The sequence below is a fragment of the Haemorhous mexicanus genome, chromosome 5, assembly GCF_027477595.1.
Source record: "Haemorhous mexicanus isolate bHaeMex1 chromosome 5, bHaeMex1.pri, whole genome shotgun sequence".
In the NCBI taxonomy this organism is placed as follows: domain Eukaryota; kingdom Metazoa; phylum Chordata; class Aves; order Passeriformes; family Fringillidae; genus Haemorhous; species Haemorhous mexicanus.
Genome location: NC_082345.1, coordinates 10,437,358 through 10,459,061, shown reverse-complemented (window position 1 = coordinate 10,459,061; position 21,704 = coordinate 10,437,358). Strand labels below are relative to the sequence as shown.

At 38.8% G+C, this 21,704-nt stretch overlaps 1 protein-coding gene across 14 annotated transcripts in view; it reads left to right on the top strand.

The window, feature by feature from the left end:
- The window catches only part of MYBPC1 (myosin binding protein C1), a 69,624-nt gene extending 50,902 nt beyond the window's left edge, over positions 1–18,722 (top strand). For 5 of the 14 annotated variants that reach the window (XM_059845858.1, XM_059845856.1, XM_059845860.1 and 2 more), the window contains 10 exons: positions 53–133; positions 3,446–3,514; positions 4,611–4,778; positions 5,260–5,348; positions 6,725–6,920; positions 7,511–7,650; positions 9,406–9,565; positions 10,989–11,125; positions 12,040–12,226; positions 18,006–18,722. In XM_059845858.1, the coding sequence (XP_059701841.1) occupies positions 53–133; positions 3,446–3,514; positions 4,611–4,778; positions 5,260–5,348; positions 6,725–6,920; positions 7,511–7,650; positions 9,406–9,565; positions 10,989–11,125; positions 12,040–12,226; positions 18,006–18,106 (1,328 nt within the window). In that variant the 3' untranslated portion in view covers positions 18,107–18,722. Of the gene's footprint in view, positions 1–52; positions 134–3,445; positions 3,515–4,610; positions 4,779–5,259; positions 5,349–6,724; positions 6,921–7,510; positions 7,651–9,405; positions 9,566–10,988; positions 11,126–12,039; positions 12,227–14,537; positions 14,597–16,063; positions 16,104–18,005 lie in introns of all 14 variants that reach the window. The other 9 variants (XM_059845868.1, XM_059845870.1, XM_059845867.1 and 6 more) reach the window with 7 other exon arrangements.
- Positions 18,723–21,704: the final 2,982 nt, after the last annotated feature.

Below are 21,704 nucleotides of genomic sequence, written 5' to 3'. Positions count from 1 at the left end.
TACCTGACTCACAGGGAAAGTGGGTGAGACTTTCTCCATTTTTTCTCTACAGGTATCAGGTGCTCTGGCTGTCAGGCAGAGACTAATCAGGCAGAAAACCTCAAGGAGCAGGGTTTTGTTCAGGCTTCTTTTGGTTTGTATTCCAGATGCCACCCACTGACAGTTGTTTGACCTATCTCACACTTGATTTGAAATCCAAATCAAAAGCCATAGAATCTGCAGTAATGTGCCAAGTACCATGCCGATAACTCCCCTCTTTCAGATGCTAAATGAGAGTTAGGGCAGTAAAGAGTTCATTGGTGGATGAAGGCATAGGAAAATAACAGTTACAAGTGTGGCCCAAAATATGTTCAGGTTGGCTGGGTTTTAGGGACAGGAGGTCCTCAGTGTGGTAATCCCTATGTTGACATATGACTAACTTCAAGTGCCAGCTGCCAACGCTGAGGCCAGCCTTTCCAATAGTTCCTGCAGAAGTCATCTAGGCATGCAAAGTCCATGGCTAGATTTTTAATTTCTCCAACATTTCAGTGCAGTTTTGGGGATCTTTAGCTATGTCAATCTAAGACAAAAATATATAAGAACTGAAGGAGGAAGATAAAGAGAGTGAATTAACTTTTGAGAGTAAAATAATGAGGAACAGGGAAATATAAATGATATTTTACAACTAAGAGTCTTTTGGTGATCAAGCAGCAGAAACTTAGTATTTTCCAGCAGATTTTCTTCTGAACTGGCATCAAATTAAGCCTATTTTCAAAAAGTCAAATCCACCAGCACCTGGGTAAGTATCAAACAGCCTGGAGTGGTACGTGTTATACCCAGCCTCCGTGGACCAGCAACACCAACTGCAGCAACGTTGTGGATGTGGATGAAGGGCACACAGTTATCTCCAGCTCCACTGCTGTTGCTCTTAACTGTGCTGTAAATCAAGTGAGGGGTTGAACACCTTTTTTTCACAAAGGCATTTATTGCAATGTAAGCTTTCCATGAGCACAGTCCGTAGCCTGGAGACAAGAGGTAGAGGACAGAACGTGTCATTCATGCTGTCACATGTTTCAGACTCAGAAAATCCAGGAAAACAGTAGGTCATAAGTGTGGCCAGGTGCCACAGCATCAGAGTACACTCAGCTCTCTCTCAGGAGAGTGGGAGAGGCTGTGAAGAACCACCACTGGCTTTTCTCAGGAGCACTCAGCATCTGGTAGTATTGAGATGAATATCTTTAAGGAGCAGGACTGCAAGGAGCTCCGAGACCCGGAGGAGAGTACCTGAAGGCAGACACAGCTGGAATGGTAGGAAGGGTTTTCCTTGTCTTTTGGGAGGGAGCTGTGGGAACAGCTCAGAGTGAGTAAGCATGCAGTCTTCCATCAAGGCACAGTGTTCTGACTTTGTTTCCACTGCACAGGCCAGCTGTAGGGGAATATTAAGGGGACTGTCAATGTGAGGAGTTCAGTGTGTGCTGGATGTTATGCTCTGTGTAGCACTGGGTAGAATGGAAAAGTTAAAAGTGCTTGACATTAGAGTATGTGATATCCTAATCAAGTGATAAGAGAGGATGAGAAATACAGACAGGTTAATTCAAAGTATGGCTTTGGAAAGGAATCTTTTAAATCTGTCTTTAAAGGGCTGTTAGACAGGAGAACATTGTATACCTGTTAAATGGAACAAATTCTTTTTTTTCCAGATAGGTTTTAAACACATGAAGATACAACAAAATGGCAGCCAAGTCTGTCATTTTACTGTTACCCACCTCAGCTAAAATACAATGTATTTTACATAGTTTTGAGTGTTTATGTATATCTATATATACTTCCTATATATGCATATACATCTATATATACACAATTGACATTATGTATATATGTTATGAAAATGCTTAGGAAGAAGCAAGATAAGTATAAAATGCCAATTTTAAAATGCCAATTTTAAAAGTCATGTTATTGGATTATTCATTTTTTTTCTCTCTTTTCACTTGTTTTTTCCTTTCTTGCAATATCTTAGTGCCTCTTTTTTCTCAGCCCCATTCTGCATCAAACTAATTTTTTCTGTAATGTTTAATAACTCTTTTTAATTTCAAGATACTTTTTATCACTGTCTATATTCATTCTGCTGCTTTTTTCTCTTAGTTATCTGTTTGTAAACTCATCTGTATTTACATTCTCCACTCTTTCATTGTTGTCACTGAAGTACTTTTTTCAAGAGGGCTTTTTAGAGTCCTCCTTAATATAGCAATCATTAGGATAAATCACAAGCTGACAATAGGAAGACAAAAAAGATATAAAGATAATTTAGAAGAATAATGTATCATAAACATTGGTTTGGCTTTGGAAACCTGGTATTTCCCTTTGGTCAGAACCACATAACTTGATCAACATGGTGGATTCTTGGAGTCCTTAACTATGTACACTCCATGCATATTACTGAACTGGAGTCTCATCACGGGTATCCTGACCCAGCACTGCATAGCTGTGAATGACATGAATATAGAACATATAGGTGTATATATATAGAGAGAGAGAACTCCCCAGGCCTAGTTTGCAATACTCAGATTTGGCCCTCTTACTGTGGAGATGTAGAGCAGACCAAATCCTGTTGACCCAGGAGAACTCAGTCCCTAGCAAAGTGCTGCTGACTGGTTTTGGGGGCATTTGGAGGGCAGCCTGGGGAGCACAGCCTGAGTGTTCCTCGTGACAGTATGTTTATCTGCTTGTAACAGGCTGTTGTACCTGCAGTTGATCTGTTTTTATAGCCAGTAAATAAGTACTTCAGAGAGTTTCTGTTGGCTGAGACCTCTGCCAGTGTACTCATCCAGGACCATGCAAAAATACCAGAATAGTATTTTTATTATCCTGAAAATAGCCAGCTCCAGGATTACAGGAAATCCAGGGCAGTGATAACTTTATTCAGGAAATAAAGCCTTAGGGTTTACATCATATCTGTCATCATCCATGAGTCTGGTCTTTTTTGATCTTCTATCTATGTTACCTTTAGCTAAATGTGTTCTCTTCCTCAGTTTCCTCCAAGTTTTTTTCCAAGACCTCTTTTTTTTCTGTCTCTCTTACTCAGAATTATCTCTGATTTTCTTATCTCTTCTATGATGTGTTTTCTTCTCCTTCTACACTTTCTCTCATCATCATTTTCTTTCATTTCTCTCTTCTAAGTGTTCCTTTCGTTTCTTTCTTTTCATATTTCTAGGGCTATTCTGGGGCCCAAAACACTCATTGAACTTTATATACTCCTCTTCTTTCATCCTTTATCTTTCCTGTGGGCATCACATATAACTGTTCTCTGATCTAGATGCCCTCTTTCCATCTCTCTTCTCCCTAAATATGGGTTCTCTAAATCTGTAAAGCCCAGCATCTATCTTTGCATACTTACTAACAGGAATTGCTAACCACTGACAAAATGCTCCATCTGTGTGAAAGTGGGTGTCTCTGATTAATTTTAAAGATGGATTCTCTCAAGGTATATCGACAGATCTGTCTGAGGAATTGGGGGAGCCACCTTTTAACCTGGAAGGTACAGTATTCCACAATGGATATAAGTCTTCTTTAATGAAAGAAAAACTCTCTTCATAAAAGTAGAGATAAATACCTGACAGTGAATTTTAGGGCAACAGTCTATGGAATTTTCTGTAGTACAGGTGTAAGGGGAGGGGGAGATACTTGGGAAACAGTCATTGATTGAAATCCTTTTCTGCTTGAAGCTTGAAGGAAAACTGAATTCCTAAAAGCAAGACACTCAGTTAAGAAAATGTGCCACAGCACTATGCTCTAGTTCTGCAGGGCTCTCCAGCTCATAACAGTTCTCTGTCTTCTGTGCCCATTTCATAGTGCTAGCTTTACATGGTGGGGGAAGTATGGATCCTGACTTGCCAGTTCATAAACCTGGCTCCTGTGCCCAGGTGCCAGCAGTGTCAGGGCAGTCTGTGCTGGGAGGACAGGGTGGGTAAGGAAGTATGGTTTGTAATGGAAGCTGTTTGAAAGATTGTCCTCTTGTCATCACTCTATGAATTTCGTGCGACCACCAGGGGGTAGGATTAAAAATCCCAGAATGCTGTAGTTATGTGAATAATTCTGACACAGCCTTCCTTTTTTAAAGGCACGAGGAGGGATGGCATTTCATTGCAATGTGTAAATATTCTGTGTTTCTTTTACTTTTCAGTTATACTTTCAAAAGTACTCAGTATTGGTTGAAATTAATTGAAAAACCCATTTCTCTTCAAGGAAGCTGTTAAAGCAATGATGAGTGCTTTTGCAAATACATTCTTTGTCCCCCTTGTTTTACACTAGCTGAATTTAAAAATCTAACCATTTTTCTCTCTGGTACACTTAAATTGTAGACATATTCTAATACCATTTGTATAATTATATATATGTATATGAATATACAAATACATAATCAGCAGAAAGTCTTTAGGGTTTGGAACATTCTTCCTACGTCTGAAAATGAATCTACATTGTGTTTCAGCATATTTAGAAAAACAAAATAGAATTATCCATTAGAACCTAACAAATCTATTACTGTTCTGTAATTTTCCTGGTCCATGCTGTGGATGTATTTATAATTCCCTCTTCTTTGGATTTGTCCTCCTCCCCTCACTTCCCTAAACCAGCTGATGAATGGATCGTGGCTAACCCAGAGCTGACAGACAAAACAAAGTTTACCATCAATGGCCTTCCAACTGGCTCAAAAATCCTTGTGAGAGTAAAAGCTGTGAATGCTGCTGGTGAAAGTGAGCCCAAGTACCACCCACAGCCTATTTTAGTCAAGGAAGTGATAGGTAAGATCCTGCTGCCTACACTTACTCACAAATGCACCCTGTTTCCATACTAACACCTGGGGTTTTTTAAGGCTAATATTTACTTGTTATGGTTAACTGATGACACGGCCTTAGAAAGCCATTTGTGTGGTGGCTAGAAATCATGAAGCCATCTTTGACTAATTCATAATTTTGTTTCATTTTTGAGCCTTTATTTCTTGGTTTTTCAGGGCATTTTTTCTGCAGAACTTGACCTTGATGGTACTTTTTTTAAGTTCCTCTAAGCTTCCCACCTAGTCCTACCATTGTAGCATTTGGTGTTATAAAAGCTGATGGTGTCCTGAATGCAACACTGGGGGACCAAGAAATTTAAGACACCTCACTCATTAGTCACTTCTGAGAATTTTAGACCACAATGCCTCCTTTTTATACTGATGCACACCAGTGCTGTTTCGGTTAGAAAGGAAGATAAGTGCTTAACACAAGCTTTTGTTTTGTTCAGAACCTCCAAAGATTCGTCTACCAAGACATTTAAAACAAACCTATACTCGAAGAGTTGGAGAAACTGTGAATCTTGTTATTCCTTTCCAGGTAAGAACTAAAAATACTGATTGAAAAATTATTTTTACTTTTTTTTTTACTTTTTAATTTTTTTTTTTTTTTTCTGATTTTTACCTGATTTCTCTGTAACTTTGGCCAGTCAGCTAACTTAAGCACATGAGGAAGTACTCTGAAGTAAGAGGTGCTTGAAAGATTTTGGTTCAACATCTCAAACAAATTATGTTCAGCCAAGTAATGAATTGGGTAACTCAGTCAGACTGACTGGTCATCTGTCATCCAAAGGACACTTACTAATCTTTACAGAAGACATTGCACATGAGACAATTGCACAATGCAAAGGGGTTGCACTGGAAGCAGTTAAATATGGGTATCAAGAGTGGAACAGTAGCATTTTATAACTTCCTTGTCATGAGAGAGGGAACATGAGGGGAAGAGCAGGCAGACTGCAGCTGTTAAATCGTTGAGATCACAACTGTAATATGACTATTTCTAAAATATGTAACCTGCTTTCCCACAGCACTATTTTAACCTTCATTCCCATACCTTTTAAACAGCACCAGCCTCTCTCCTTGCAGGGTCCTTCTTCTGAATAAAAGAATTATGGCAGAGCTCATTTCTATTTCATGTGTGCACATTTTAAGACACTGGATGGGCATAACTCAGCTTCACAGAGGCTGTTAAAAGCCTCATAAAAGCTTGATCAGCAATACACTGCAAGATATATATTTCATTGGAGAAATTAAAGGAATATTTTATGGTTATTCTCTAAGATAAGGTGTTCAAAATAGTGTAAGATTATCCTTTTCAGACAGCACCTGCAAACTGTTTGCCTGTGGAAGGCAAAACCCACAGCAAAGCAGGTGAAATTCACTCTACTTTAAGTACCTATATTGGGCACTTAGACACACAAAAAATGGCCTACAAAAGAGATCAATTCTTCCTAGCAGCTATTACAACTTCCTTTGTAATGAAAGAAGAGAGTTTAGGATCCCTGGAGGCTGAATCTATTACTTTCCTCTTTCACTGGCAATGTAGAGAATGTAAGCATTTCCAGAGAGTGAAAAACTTTGTTCTATATTTTCTGTGGGTTATTTTCTCTCCCTTTTCTTTCAGAAAACTGGAAATTATTTGTCAACTTAGCCAGAGAGATAATAATCCAATTCAGTGAGAAATTGCAAATATTTTCAGTCTCCTGAGCAAAAGAAAAAAAGGAAAGAAAGTTACATTTTAGGTGAATTGGTATGATTGCATCTCTAAATGGTGTATAATTCTAAAAATAATTCTGTTTCTTTCAGGACAGTTTTTACTTCCTGTTTGGGAAAAAAGAGGGAATTAAACCTGTTTCCTTCTCTTCCCTTCTCTCTCCCAAAAAAATCATACCAAAATTGTTTCCTGGCTCCTTGCAGGGAAAACCAAGGGCGAAAGTATCGTGGGAGAAGAACGGTGCTCCGATCGACAAGAACGACATCAACATCCGCAACACGGAGCAGGACACCATCATCTTCATCAGGAAGGCTGAGCGGGGCCACTCCGGAGAGTACGACATGAAAGTGGAGGTGGAGAACCTGGTGGACAAAGCCACCATAGACATTCAGATCGTCGGTATGTTTGGAGAAATGGAAATGGATCCAGCTGTTCCAAGGCCACGGGAAAATGGGAATGCTGACATCTTTCTTGGCAGGGATTTCTCTCCATGTTCTATTACTTGGCTGTAGATTTGGGGTCTCTCAGGAAACCCCCATACACCATAGCGTTGTTGGAATGTGTCAGTCTCTTTTTTTCTCTATTAAGCCCCTCATGTTCTTGTCTATACATGGTACAAGATTTTTCCCATTGAGCGGCACCCATAGACAGTAATGGTAGCAAATTCAGAGTAAGTTTGTCACAAATGCAGTGTGGAAGAAATCCTAAATGCTGAAAGTAGGAAAGGCAGGCAAGAAAACACATTTCTTTTTCATTTTTACCTTCCATTCCAATACATAATAGGCAAAACTGGCAGCACAACTTTATTAAATTTATTGTAATTCTGACATGCCTTCTCTTTGGAAAGTTTTATTTTGAAAGCACATCTTTCTTTTGACTTTTTTTTTTTTTTTCTGTAAGAAAGAGAGAGAAATCAAACTAATTGGAAGATGTGTGTGGGGAAAAGATAGAGAAAGCAATCAGTAGAATATGTCATATTTTTGTTGCAGATCGCCCAGGCCCACCAGAGGTTGTGACTATTGAGGATGTCTGGGGAGAGAATGTGAATTTATCATGGAAACCACCAAAAGATGATGGCAATGCTGCCATTACTGGGTACACTATTCAAAAAGCAGATAAGAAGAGCATGGTAAGTAATAAGGAGATGTTAAAAGCTGGATGTACTCATGAATTCTCCCTTTTAAAAACAAAAAGCTTCACATGCTTATAAGGATGTAGGTGGACAAAGCACTGATTTATCAGCACTCGAAAAATCTCTACAGAACCCTCTAAAAGCTCTAAAAATCTCTTCTTCACTAAGCTTAGAAGTGGAAATATTTTCAAATTATCCCAAAGAGGAGAACTAAAAATGGGAAGGATAGGTAGATTTGAGAGAAGTAATTCTGCATTTTTACTTTGCCTCAGGAGAGAAAATAAAAACTTAAAATATTAATTCTGAATTCAGTAGGCTGCTACCAGAACAAAAGTGTTCCATTGCTGCTGTTTTAAAACCTGCAATGTCACACTGTGTAAGTCACTGTCACTCCTTTACTACCCATGGCAAAACAGCACACAGCTACTTCTGTAACCCCTCTGAGATGTACAGATGAAAAGTGCAATACAGAAATATTTATTATTTTCATTAAACTAACAAAAATTTTAACAAAAAAAAATAAACTGTACTAACAAAAGTACAGTACTTTATTAAAAGACGGTAGTCAGATTCCCAGATTTAACATTTACTGCAAATTTAAACACTGGAAATCTAGGGCAATATTTAGAGAGCTGCCTTCTCCAAGAAAATCTTTTGCTGTCCTCTCCTATCCCCCACATTAATATGTTGTTGATCTCCATCATGGTCTGATCAATTCATTCTTCCTATGCCACTATTTTCCTTCTCGTCCTTTTTTTTTTTTTTTTTCCCCTTCTCTTGAGACTGTAAGAAGATATGGTCTCTGGTACAGTGATCAGAACAATGCCCCCTCTAAATTACTGTGATAAGGAGAAAGTAACAACAGCCAGCAGCATCTAGGGTTCAGTGTGAAATGGATCATTCAGGTCACTTTCCTCACCGTATCTGTGGTGGTGCATTTTGCAATTCTGGCACAGCTGGTCTTCTACAAAAAACTGTTTTCCCAAAGGAACTTTGGCTCTTAAAGCTGACCAAATATGAATGCAAACTATGGTACAGGGAACTCAGCACAAGTTCATCTTTAGAATAGCAAGAAAACTATTAGGGCAGAGTAAAGAAAAGCAAAAACATTGCTGTGGTCATATTGCACTTTACAATAATTGCATTTTTAGCATTAACTTCCATCTTAGATGATTGTTTAGGTATTGTGTAATAGGACAGAATTCACACGTCCTGTTACTGCTGCAAGACTAAGGCACTAAAACCCACTTGCCCATCTTGGCCTTTAGTATCAGAGGACCACAAGCACAGAAGAACATTTCTCATGAACACTCAGCCTGTGACAGAGAGGGCAGATTAGAGCAGTGGCCTCTTGTGAGTGCATATTACTGCAGAACAGCACATGCTACTGCCTTCCCCACAGGAATGCAGTTCTGTTATCTGCAACTCTACTTTCTCTGTCAGCAGCGTGGATTAGGAATGAGGGAGCCTGCCTTGCTCACACAGCACAACCTTTGTAAGACTGCAGTTCCTAAAATGAACCCTTCGAGCTGCCAGTGTAACAATTCAGTAGGGTTCACCTTCCATTCGACCTTCACTGCTCAGCAGTGCAGCACTGCTACACTACCACCATCACTCATTTCACTATTAATTATTGTTAGCTGCATTCTCTTCAAAGAGGAACCTGCTTGATGATCCTTCTAGTGGGTGTCTGGGGATGTTCAGGGTGCTGGGGAGAGCTCACCCTGTGTGTCTGTGTGTCTGTCCTTTCAGGAGTGGTTCACGGTGATCGAGCACTACCACCGCACCAGCGCCACCATCAACGAGCTGGTCATAGGCAACGAGTACTACTTCAGGGTCTTTGCTGAGAACATGTGCGGCCTCAGCGAGGATGCAACCATGACCAAAGAGAGTGCTCTGATCGCCAAGGATGGTTAGTTAATTATCCATGCCTCATCAAGGGGGACGGGGGTGCTCAGAGGCTGGAAGGTGGCCGTGTCTCTAAAGTGATCAGAGGCACTCCCAGCCCTAAGGCCAGGTCCAACAGCAAGGGCATTTCCTATTCAGATCTCTTGGCTTGCCCACACAGCTCATAGTCATTGTTTTTAATCAGGAGTAGGACATTTCTCCCATGATCTGACATTTTCTATGGTCTTGGATCTCAGACTCACATCACCACTGGCACATATGCATTGACATGAGCTGGAGAAGAGTAAAGCAGCTGCACTGTTAGAAGCAGTGGGTCACTGCCCTCCTCTGGAGACTTGGCACCAGCTGTGCAGGCACTCCCTCCACTTCAGGCAGGATCCAACAGAAAAGCATAGCCCCTGCTTCACATCTCTTGAAGGTGGGCTTAGGCAAAATCTGGTTCTGCAGCCAAAATCCTGACATTTCAGAAGATGTCAGTTGGAAATGGCACTGTAAACTTGAAAACTAAAAAACTTTCCTATGGGAAGGAGATTCTAAAAACAAATAGCTTACAGGACGAAAATCAAAGCAGTTTGCCTGAAAGGAAGAAATACATGACATGCCATGATGCAGAGGACAGACAGCCTGTACAACCCACACAGCCAGGCTGAAAGACTCTGGAGTCATGAACAAGAGAATGGCTCTAGAAATTCTTTCTCAGCACTGCTTACTCGCCCTTCTCATGAGAGCAAGTATCAGGCCTAAGCTGCACAGAAGTCAGTATGAGAGCTTGGATCAGCTTTCAGTAAAGCAAAGCTGCATAATGATACCCGTGCACAGGGATAGATGTCTGTCCAGCCACTTTAAATGTGTGAATGTGTGGCTGAAGAGGATGTGTTGGTGGTAATCTCCATTGCAGAGTGGAGATAAACTGGCAGTGAGAAAATATATTTTACTACCATGTTTTCCTTGTTCAGAAACTGCATCCATTTACTGTAGTGTCAGTGCACAGTTTGAAGCAGAAAGAAAAATTGTTTTTCAGACACAGGGACAGTTTATAATCAGAACAAACTGCAAAAATAATTGGCACAGAGTGAACAAGGCTTGCCAAAGACAGGCATCCTGCAGTACACGGGTCAGGATCCATCCTGCTCTGTAGCATGCAGGGCATGCAGGCACAGGCACGGAATGAACCTGTATTGCTTTGTGTACCACCTGCACAGGAAACAAAGAGAAGCTCTCAGACACCAATACCATAGCATGGTCAGGGGCTATAGTCAGACCCACCTCCAGCCTCCCCTGCAAGCGCAGCTACCAGAGTCACGTTGGTACCTAAAGCAGTGCAGATCAGAACTGACTGTCTGTAGCCATTTAATGTGCTTGGGTGTTTAGCTACCTGCCAAGGCTCTTTTTATAAATGTTTATTTATACACATTTTCCCTTCACAGGTAAAGTGTACAAATACCCAGTTTATGATGACTTTGACTTCAGTGAGCGGCCGCTGTTCACGCAGCCCCTGGTGAACACGTTTGCTGTGGCTGGTTACAATGCCACCCTGAACTGCAGCGTCCGGGGCAACCCCAAGGTACAGCACAGCTCTGACAGCAGTGCTCAAAACACCAGAGTTTAACCTGACAGTGCAAATGACATGCAACCTTTACCATTTAACTCATGAGCCAGGCTGAAGGCAAACAGACAGGCGTGGGTTCTAAAGAATGCAAAAATAAAGGAGCTGCTTACCAGTGCTACAGACACTACAATAGTTAATGCACAGATAACTCAGTGAAGGGGCAGAACCTCAGGAAAAGGCTGGGCTTTGCTGGGACTCTCACTGACAGCACCTGTACAGTTAATATAGCAGTAAAACTTGTTACTAAAAGCCATAATTATTCTATAAAGAGCTAATTATTCTCTAAGTAAGCACATTGCAGCAATGCTCTGGGTGCCATGCTGTTTCTCAGACCCACTGCACGATGGGTCTTGCACTTTCTTTTGATTTGTATCTTTTTGAGATCTTGTTTTTTCTGGTGTGAGAAACTGAACTGGCCCAGTAAAATGAGAAATCCAGTGTGCTGTTCACTCTTCACCTCCACAGTTTCTGACTGTGCAAATTACTGTGGAAAAATATGTTTTTCCTATTGACTTAGAATAATTGGATGTCAAAAGCTAATCATCAGATGTTTGCTATCATTACACAGTTCTTGTATTGATAACAAGGCCTGTACTTATGACTTTAATTAGCTGATAAGAGCTGCACTGAAAAAAAGTGCTAAAAACTAGATGATGCAGCCAATGCTTATCTTTGAGTTTAGATTTACAGTTTCCTTTCTATCACTACTTAATCTATTTTTTATCATTTCTTGACTACTCAGCTTAAACTGAACACCACAAAATAGGGGATAAAATATTTCAGTTCACAGGTTTGTGCATTTGGGCTTTCTTTTATTTGTTGTTGTTTCGTTGCTTGGTTGTTGTTGTTGTTGTTTTTTCTTACCACAGCCCAAAATAACGTGGATGAAAAACAAAGTGCTGATAATGAATGACCCAAGGTACAGGATGTTCAGCAACCAAGGTGTGTGTACCTTGGAGATCCGCAAGCCCAGCCCCTACGACGGAGGCACTTACACCTGCCGAGCAGTCAACGAGCTGGGAGAGGCAGAGGTGGACTGCAAGCTGGAAGTAAGAGGTAAGGGCTTCAGAACATTGCAAACACCCTCTTTGCCTGAGCACTGTCTACAGAGCTGAAAGGATGCAAGGCAAGTGCAAAAGCCAGTTCAGCTTTCCTGGATTAAATCAGTAGCTCTGTTAGGACAAAATAATATTGGTTGCTTTCTTTTGTTCTGTTTCCATTAATGGAAAATTTTTGTGAATTTCAGGTAGTTTGGAATTAACTGGGATACCATGAATGTCAACAGGACTTGGATAGGATGATTAATGAATAATCTCAGGACCATATTTTTCAGAAAATTACTTCCTAGGAAAAGATAGGGTCATATTTAGCTGGACTAATTCCTACCAAAGGCTTTGTTTCAAATGTGGAATAACCTGTTTCTCAAAAAATTATTCTGAGGTTATAAGTAAGGAAAGCTGCCTAAAGACAGCTGATAGGAAGTGTCTAACTAAAGAATTCAGAGGTTATTTAGGTTACATCATTATGGCTTTAATTAAATTAGTGCCATCATGCTAGTCTATAATGAAAACCACATTTAATATTTTTTAAATTATTGCATTTTGTTTGTTTTGCATTTCAGTTTCCATTTTCTGTATTTTCGGATGTATCTTGTCCCACAGCTCAGATTTGCCAGCAAGCAGACCTTTCAATAAATGTTTTGTCTATGCTAAGTTGAACACTTAAATATTGTAATGAAAATAAGAATAATGCTTTTCTTAGTTTTTATTTTTTATTTTTAAGATACTGTCTTTAAAAGGCGATGTCCTCATCATGGAAGTAAGATCACTTTCTCTAATCACAAGCAAACTTTCTATTTCACAGCATAACAGAAGACCTCAACACCTGAGAAAGTTACTTTTCTATTTTTTTTTACTGAAAAGCCAAGTTATGTTGTTAAGTAAACACAGCAGTGGAAGCTTAGCAAACGAGGATAGGCTCAGCATCTACTTTAGGCAAATATAGCAAATTATTCTTAAACAGCCAGAGTACAAAGACATCATTACACCCTATTTCTCTCTTCTATTGACTTACATGTTGATTTATCACCCTCTTAAGTTTCCCAGCCTGTTTGTTCATTTAGGAGGGCTCCCCAGACGACTTCTCACCATGCTGCTGCAGAGCAGAGACCTGCGCATTTCTGACTCACTGGAAATGAATTGCAGTGTGTGTGTGTGTGTGTGTGTGTGTTTGTTTTCATATGTACAGCTTTAAACCAGTTCAGCTTTATTCCAGCAAGTCAGACTACCAAAGTCTGGATTTGAAAGACGATGAGATAGAATTGAATGTTATTTGAATAAGAATAACAGGCTCAAGGCTCTGATGCCTATCTGGTGAACACACAAGCTACAGTGCTATTACTACAGATAGTAGGTTTGACTTACTAGTAAGTCCTGCTAGAGAGCTCTGTGCCATGCAAGAGTATTTATTGTAGCAAGCTATGTTTCCTTATGCTGGCTAGAATTACTTTTAGCCATCCATCTCTGACATATTGGAGAACCTAAATTTATTGTGCCTATATAAATGTTCAGCCCCAAAAGTATCTGAACAGCCTAGGATTTCAGAGTGTGCATAATTTTGGAATATTCTGGCTATGAATATTATTAGTTTTCTACAATTTTCTACATTTTAGCCATTTTCTTACACTATTTTAGGTGCAAAATTAACCCCCCTAGTTTTTGCTAAAGGTAATGCTCGTTTCCTGAAAATGTTTTAGTGATACATATATGCACAATTAAAATAATAAAAACTTATTCTGTCCTCCTAGAAATTTTTTATGTACTGATGATATTTCAGACATACAATCTTTTGTTCTTTGGTTTTAAGTTTTGCTGAGTGAATTTAAAGATGGAAGTTACATGACCTACTCAGTACAATTACCCATTTAGTGGCTTTTTTTTGGTAAATGTGTTCGTGTAAAAAGTCATGTCATAGATTACTCTTTCTCATCTATATTGAAAGATAATAACATATGCAGAATCTCATTACAAAAAATACTGTATATATCTTTTGAGTTTGTTGAAGTAGATCCCTAAATTTGGCTCTAAATCTCCCATTACAAGCATTAAAAAACTGATTCCTTATCAGGTTCACTGAGGTCGATGAAAAGAATTAGATAAGGTGCTGTGCTTCTTTTACCATGGAAAAAACAGCTTTGGAGAACCTTTATCTTAGAAGTGAAATAAAGGTTGGTGATCATTCTAATACTAGGTTGGTGATAGCAAAGTTGCTGTATAAAAAAATTTCTTTTTAGAAGGTGTTAAGATCAACTGGGAAAAATTTCAAATGCGAATAAATAAATACCACTATAAATATTCTAATTCTACAGTGATCTATCATGGAGTAATTAACCCAGGAGAACCACTCAGCTTGGCGGGGGATAATCAGGTTTACAATGCGCGTACTCCTCTGGACATTCCATTTCATTCCCACCCTCTCTTTCCACATGCAAATGCCTTTTCTGCATGCTAAGTGTGTATTTCTTTGTTTTTTTAGATTAAACTAGCTAGAGTCTCATGGCATACATTGTTTATGTCACATGAGCAAAGAAGGCCAAATTAATCAAGACAATATCCAACCATGGGTATTTAATATCAGAATTACTGAGGTTGTAGACATATTTCATAAAAGTACATGTATCTATAAAGAATTTCTTTAACGATTGTGAATATATTTGACCACAACACTTAGATCTTTCCAACAGAAAGAAATATGCATATCAAAAAAACCAGCTCTCAATTACTTTGTAGAATTATTGAAAGACCAGAAGTATCATAAAGTCATTTGCTGCACTTTAAAGGCATTCTTTATAGCACATTACTCTCTGATTACAAATTAGTGCTCAGAATGATAATCTGTTAAGTTCATGCCTGAATTTAACCTACCAATTTTAATGATGAAATCTTGATTCAATTACTTACAAGCAGAAAATTTTATGTCATTTACTTCACTTCTTCTAGAGCTTATTTTGCCTTCAAGTTTGTTGGGGGTTCAGAAAATTTGACTCTTTCTGTAGAAATGTCTCTTTCTTTACACTCTTGCCCAGATTCAGAATATTAACAGTGCAGTTTTAAAATGACAGTGATGCCCAGAAACTGGTCTGCAATGTATTATGCATCCAGACATGATTTCAGTCCTAAAACACATTAGGAGATCAGACTGGATAATGTTTCCACAGCTTTCTAACTACTGGGGTATTTTTCTTAAAAGGCTGCAATAGGTAAAAAGTTCAGTGCTTTTATAGACATACACAGAGATAAGTGTGTATATATATATATATATATATATATATATATATATGGGTGTTTTATAGAGTCAAAGTGTTTAATTAAAGGTAAGGGCTTCTACAGAGTAAATATGTAATGTAAATATGGATATATGACAAAGTACATACTATAGTGCAAAGGTATGTAATTAGTCTGTACTTGATTATTTTGCCTTACAGAGTTTCAACATACATATATATATGCCTCAGTGTTATGTGTGTGCCTTTTTTTTCCCCTGGTGGAAAATACTATACATATATATATATATGTATGTGTTAGCTTCTTTGAAGCTACATTTGGAAACTTTTATCATAAATATAATTTGGTTCCAATCTATACTTGAGACTAATTAGAGGTTTTTATAGTTACTTGTACCTATTAATCTAGCTTTTACATATTAATGATAATTTTGAAGTGGAACTGGATCCCTACCTTTCACTCTTCATGTGCTTCTATTCCCACATATTTTACATGACTAAGGATTAAATTATCACTTTGACATAATTGTAATAATAATTTCACTCAACATTTTCTCTCCACTTTTGTGTTTGCAATTAAATTGTTACTTCTCTTTCTCTCTCTCCCTTAGTTACACAGTAAGGATTTTTGAATGTATATTGTCATCTAAGGTAAGCTTTCATATGGTTCCTGCATATGAAGCTTATGTCTGTTTATACGTCATACAATGTCTGCCTAGTATGGCATGATTTTCATTATGTCACTTAATGAAAATGTCTTTATAAGTTAGCAGCATGATGGTTTTAAGGCATACCAATTCAGATTTTAGTAATTGCTTGTTACAGTAATTCTTAGTAGTACATCCCATACCTTCAAATGGTGCATGTTTCAATGGAATTTAACAGTGCCTGACTTAGCATGATTAATTAGCATGAATAAAATGCAAGTAATAAAAAGAGCATTGTGTATTTACAGCAAGTTATTTTTTATAGGAATATGCCTCTACATAAACAAAATATTTATTTCAGCGTTAACTTCTTTTAAAAATGAATGATTCGTAGCTCAACTTGCACTCCATGAGCTGAAAGAATGCCAAAAAGCTGAAAGAATGCCAAAAAGCATGCTTTTTTTTTTTTTCTTTTGGTCTGTAGTTTGCATCTACCTAAGGTTGGGGGCAAACACTTCTGCCACAATGATGATGTTAAATGAGACAGCACAGTCTCATAATCACTAGTAACTAATAGCATTTTAATTGAATAATCCTTGTGTTAATAAGGGTTATAAGTTCTTTAAAATCTGTACTCAGCATAAATATCGTATATAAGTATCAGCTCAATTGCATTTAGCTGAAGCATTCAGAGAGTGTTATCTTCACCCTGGCAATGTACTTTTGCTTTAAAGCTTTTGGTGTGTTCCAGAAAAATCTCAGAAGGTAAGTGCAGCTGTCAGTGGATGGTTTGCAACTTGGAGAACACAATATTAATGCAGATTTGTAAAAGGAATAGTAATGGTATATAGCTTTCTTAAAGGAATTTACACCCTTTGTCTGGAGAAAAGACAGATTCTAAAGCTTTTAGCAAAATATTTATCTTTGTCCCACTGTTTCTTCCAAACATCATCTGATTTCAATGAAACTAACAGAAATACCATTTCCATGGCTTTTATATCAGTGGCATGGGGCATCCACAACCACTGTGGGCAACATGTGCCAGGGTCCCACCACTTTCACAGTGAAGAATGTCTTCTTTGTATCTAATCTACACCCACCCTTTTCCAGTCTGAAGCCACCACCTCTTGTCCTATCACAACAGGCCCTTGTAAAAAATCCCTTTTCAGCTCTCTTGTAAGTTCCCTTTAGGTACTGGAAGGTGCTCTGAGGTCTTCCTGAAGCCTTCCCTTCCCCAGGCTGAGTAGCCCCAACAAAAAGTGCAATTTTTAAGTGATTTTAAAAGTAAATCTAGAATGATTCCTCCGACTTCCCCAGCAGATGAAAATTTCAGCTTTCATCATCTCTCTCTCTGAACACTATATCTGAAATCCTGGTTTTTTAAATATGATTCTTTCATGGATGTCATCCCACTTCTCATTTTCAAGCAACATGGTAAATATTTTGCTAAATACCTAGAAACCATTTTAAGACCCAAAACTAGAATAAATTGAATATCTCTGCATGTTTTCCACAACTCATCCTGGTCAGTGTTTCCCACATTGTTTGCCCTACACTGACTTCCATCTCTGACCCTACTCCACCCAGCGTGATGGAAAGCCAGGAGAGTTTATTTGAAGTGAAGCTTATCATAAACTATTGCATGTGGTGAGATAAATGACTGAATATAGGATACCCTAGAAATGAAATTCACCCTGCACAAGAGGACAGGAAAGGTCTGTATAGTACCAATTAAATAATGGGTAGATGTCATACTGGACTTTTGAGCAGGGCTGAATTTTACCACATCTCAAAGTATGTAACAGGGACTGACTAAAACTTGTCACTTATGCCAGAGAATAAAGGTGCAAAGCTGTTGCTCCAGGGACCTTCACCCTGAAGATTTTCCTGTTTTCCTTGTTTGTAGGTGGGCTTTCATTCTTCAAGCTATTAATGGATGGAGTGCCTCCGCACATCATTGACTCGTATATGCGCGAAGTGCAGGGAGACAAAACTGAAGGGAAGTGAGAGTCCGTCCACAGAGCTTCCTCCCACTGCACTGGAAGCTGGTAGCAGAATAACAGCATTTTAGTTCCTGCAACAACAGAAAAACATGTGTGGTGGGGGATTTTATGACCTTTTTTTTCCCCTTAATTGTCCTTTTGTTTTCCCTACCTGCTCTTACTGAAAAGAAAGAATTACGCATGGATTGCTTTGAGGTTGAAATGAAATGAACTGAAGACAACACACGTTTTGTAATGTTCGGCTTTATTTTCTGTTTGCTATCGTGTTCTGTTTTTTAATGAGGAAAGAGGGGAAGCTGAGTAACAAGCAAAAGGAGGCAGTCAGTCTGTTCTCAGTGGTACAAAGCATATCTTTCTCAGACTGGAAGTACATGGATTAGCCAGTAGATGTGCAATAAGATCCTTGGAATACATACCTCTGATAATGTATCTTATTCACCTGAGAACTGTTTAACAGAATATGGTTTTCCTATAATGTAACTAATGCATATGTAATTAATGATCATTTAAGCTGAACATATCTTCCTATAGAAGTTTTGATTTCCTAAATCTGACCCATTGGTCTCTCAACTTAAATTGTTTTATTTAATGTACAATAAACATGAAGTGTTTAAAATCTACTAAGTTCTTGTTTACTTTTTTTTTCGGTCTCATTTTACCACATTTCTTGGTTTTTTTCACTTAAAATAAATCAGGAAGTTGTGCCCACCACGTGGAGTGGAGATAAATGCTACTGATACATGCAACTTTTTATCTGTGCATTTTTCAATATTTTGAATGTAATAAATGCCAGCCCTGACGGCTTTCACCATTCTGGATCCACTCCCTTCCCCCAGTAATTCATGGAGCTCTTGTAGCCATGACATCAGAAAAGGCATTCAGACATAGCACTGGTGAGCTCACCGTGCACAGCAAAAGTGCCTGAGATAAGGTAGAACAGCTACATTTCTTCTCTAACTCCAGCATCATTAACCTCCAAGCTCTTTAGGAGAGAGGATTGTCCCTGAGTCTCCAGCAAACCCTGAAACATGAGAGACACAAGGTCACACATATCTTGGCCAGGTTGTCAGTTCCCTATTGCCCTGACATTTATTTACCAATTCTCACTCTGGCTGTACAAACAGGGCAGGTTATGTGCTCACTGGCTAATGACTGATCTCTAATTAGGGTTTATAAAGATAAAGACCTACTTAGACCAGTAGTACATCACAAGATGTTTATTTGATGTCAGTGCATTTTCAAACATTCAGCAGTCAGGTCAGTAATTACGCAATAAAAAAGAATGTGTTACTCTGAACTGCCACACCTGAAGTAGTGTTTTATAGTTGTGCTCCCACTTCTTTCGCTTTGGGGATCAGAGCGCATTTTCTCACATTGTTCTGTAAATCTTACTCAGATAGATCGACAGATTCTTTTTATTTTCTCTCTTCTTTTTATCTTATGATTTCTTCTGTAGTGCTATCTGTGCAGGAAAGCATATCTGCATTCCCAGTGATCCTGGACACCCCTCCACACCCCACCTGCATTTCACCCTGCTCCTGCCAAAATCAATCCTCTCCTACACCTTCATTCACACCGATATGTGAAAGAAAGCAACACATCTACTAGGAAAAGAATTTCATACAGGATCAATAATTTCTGTTTATTCTGTATCTCACCAGTGAATTGGGACTCCCTCCATCTATTTTGAAGCACAGAAAGCTGCAGGAGAACAATTTGATTAAATGCCATAGAGATTTAAGCATGTAAACACACGGCTCCCATTTAAAGTAGTATCAGTCTGTTATAGTCAGCACCACAAACTACAGTTATTGTGAGTTTCTGCTGGTCAGTAAGCCCAAAAATGAAGCACAGAGCCATCTGCAATTGTATGCATAAGGCTGCGTTCATCTGCTCCTCAGTCTTAATACCCCACACATAACAACCTGGAAGCCAGCATAACCTCAGCTTCTGCGGGCTCTCTGTGGATGGAATTAGCTACTCTAATTTCTCCCAGATGCCAGCGTTGTTAAACAACAAGCTGAACTAAGCTCCTTTTCCTTGTGTGAACAGTAAGCGTTGTACTCAGCTGCCCTCAAATCCCCCCACCTCGCGTCACCCAGCATTTGCCATTGGCCATCCCTCGGGCTGGGGATGCATCCCCTCGGGCTGGGGAAGCTCAGGGGCACCAGGCTGTGGGTGAGGCTGGGGGGGTGGGGCATTAACCTGCTCTAAATCCAGACTACACTGAGCAGCCACCACTCTGGATCAAGAATTAAGCGACTTTCAGAGAAATGATTGGATGGCATGGGACACAAAATGGATTTCTAGTGATTTAAAACAGGCTGCAGAACCTTATCAGAAGAATAACAGAAGGTGAAGTTTTGGTTTAGGACAATTTGCCCTATGAGATTCTCCAGGAGTGATGTTTGGTGAATGTAATAGTGACCAAACCCAAAGAGTAAGGAAAATGCTAATGAAATCTGCAGTTAATACCAGCTTAGGAAAATAGAGGTACCAAAGACAGCAACTACAGGAGAAGCAACTTAGAGGGACCAGAAGCACCAGAATATCATGCTGTAGAAAATGTGACATAATGCTCCCAAGAAATTTCTCCAAAGCTACAGGGATTTCCAGGTAATTAATGAACCTCAAAGAGATCTAGGAATAACAGAGGACAACAAATACATGTAAACATACATAGATAGACACACGAGGATAAATCAAAGTTAATTTAAAATATTTTCCTTTATTTTTAATGATGCCAGAAGAAAATATCTGGTCTTCCCTTGGCTTCTATTTGCTTTCTTTGTCCCTGGAAGGTTATTTGGTATATAAATGTAGAAATACAGCTCCATTCTCAAATTGGTATATGTGGGTCTTAATACGGGCACTGCAGAAACCCATTTGCATTGAAAGAGCACAGCTACTGCCAGCACACTTTTCCCTTACTGAAAGAAATCTCACAAATATAAAGGAGAAGAAGAAAAAAGAGACAAGTAATCTTTAAAAGATTATTTAAATTAGGATATACTGTTAATAAGGTCTTTCTGGGGAGTCAGAAAATTTTTTAAGTATTCCTTTTATAAGAAATATTTTAAGCTTCCTGAACTTCCTTTTAGGAGATAAAGCGTAATATTGGTACTTTTTACAGAGCATTGTGAAGGGACTCTTACTTTATGAAAGTCTTTTGTTACATTTTGAGATTATGGAGCAAAAGGCATTCTATTTTAAGCACAGTGTACTTACTGTCACTTGACTTTCATGTCCTGCTTTCCTGACTGACAGGTAAAGCTGCTGCTTTGGAAGCAAAACTGTATCATGAATGCTGAAGAAGCACTAGAAGACTAAACACACTGGACTTTAAATTCTGTGTTCCCTTATTCTATGCTTTTTTGATTAATACTTTTGAAACTAAAACAAGAGCTCCCCTCCCCAAGCCCAGTGATGAATTCAGAAGGGAATCTGTTTCTTCCTCTAATGTGGCACTTGCTCTTTATACCAAATACTTTCCCCTCCACTTCTTTCCCCAGTTTCTCTTTTCCTGCAGCTATCCAAAGAGCAATCTCTCCATAAATACCAGTTCTATTATGCTCATTGACCACAGTGATGCACAGGATATT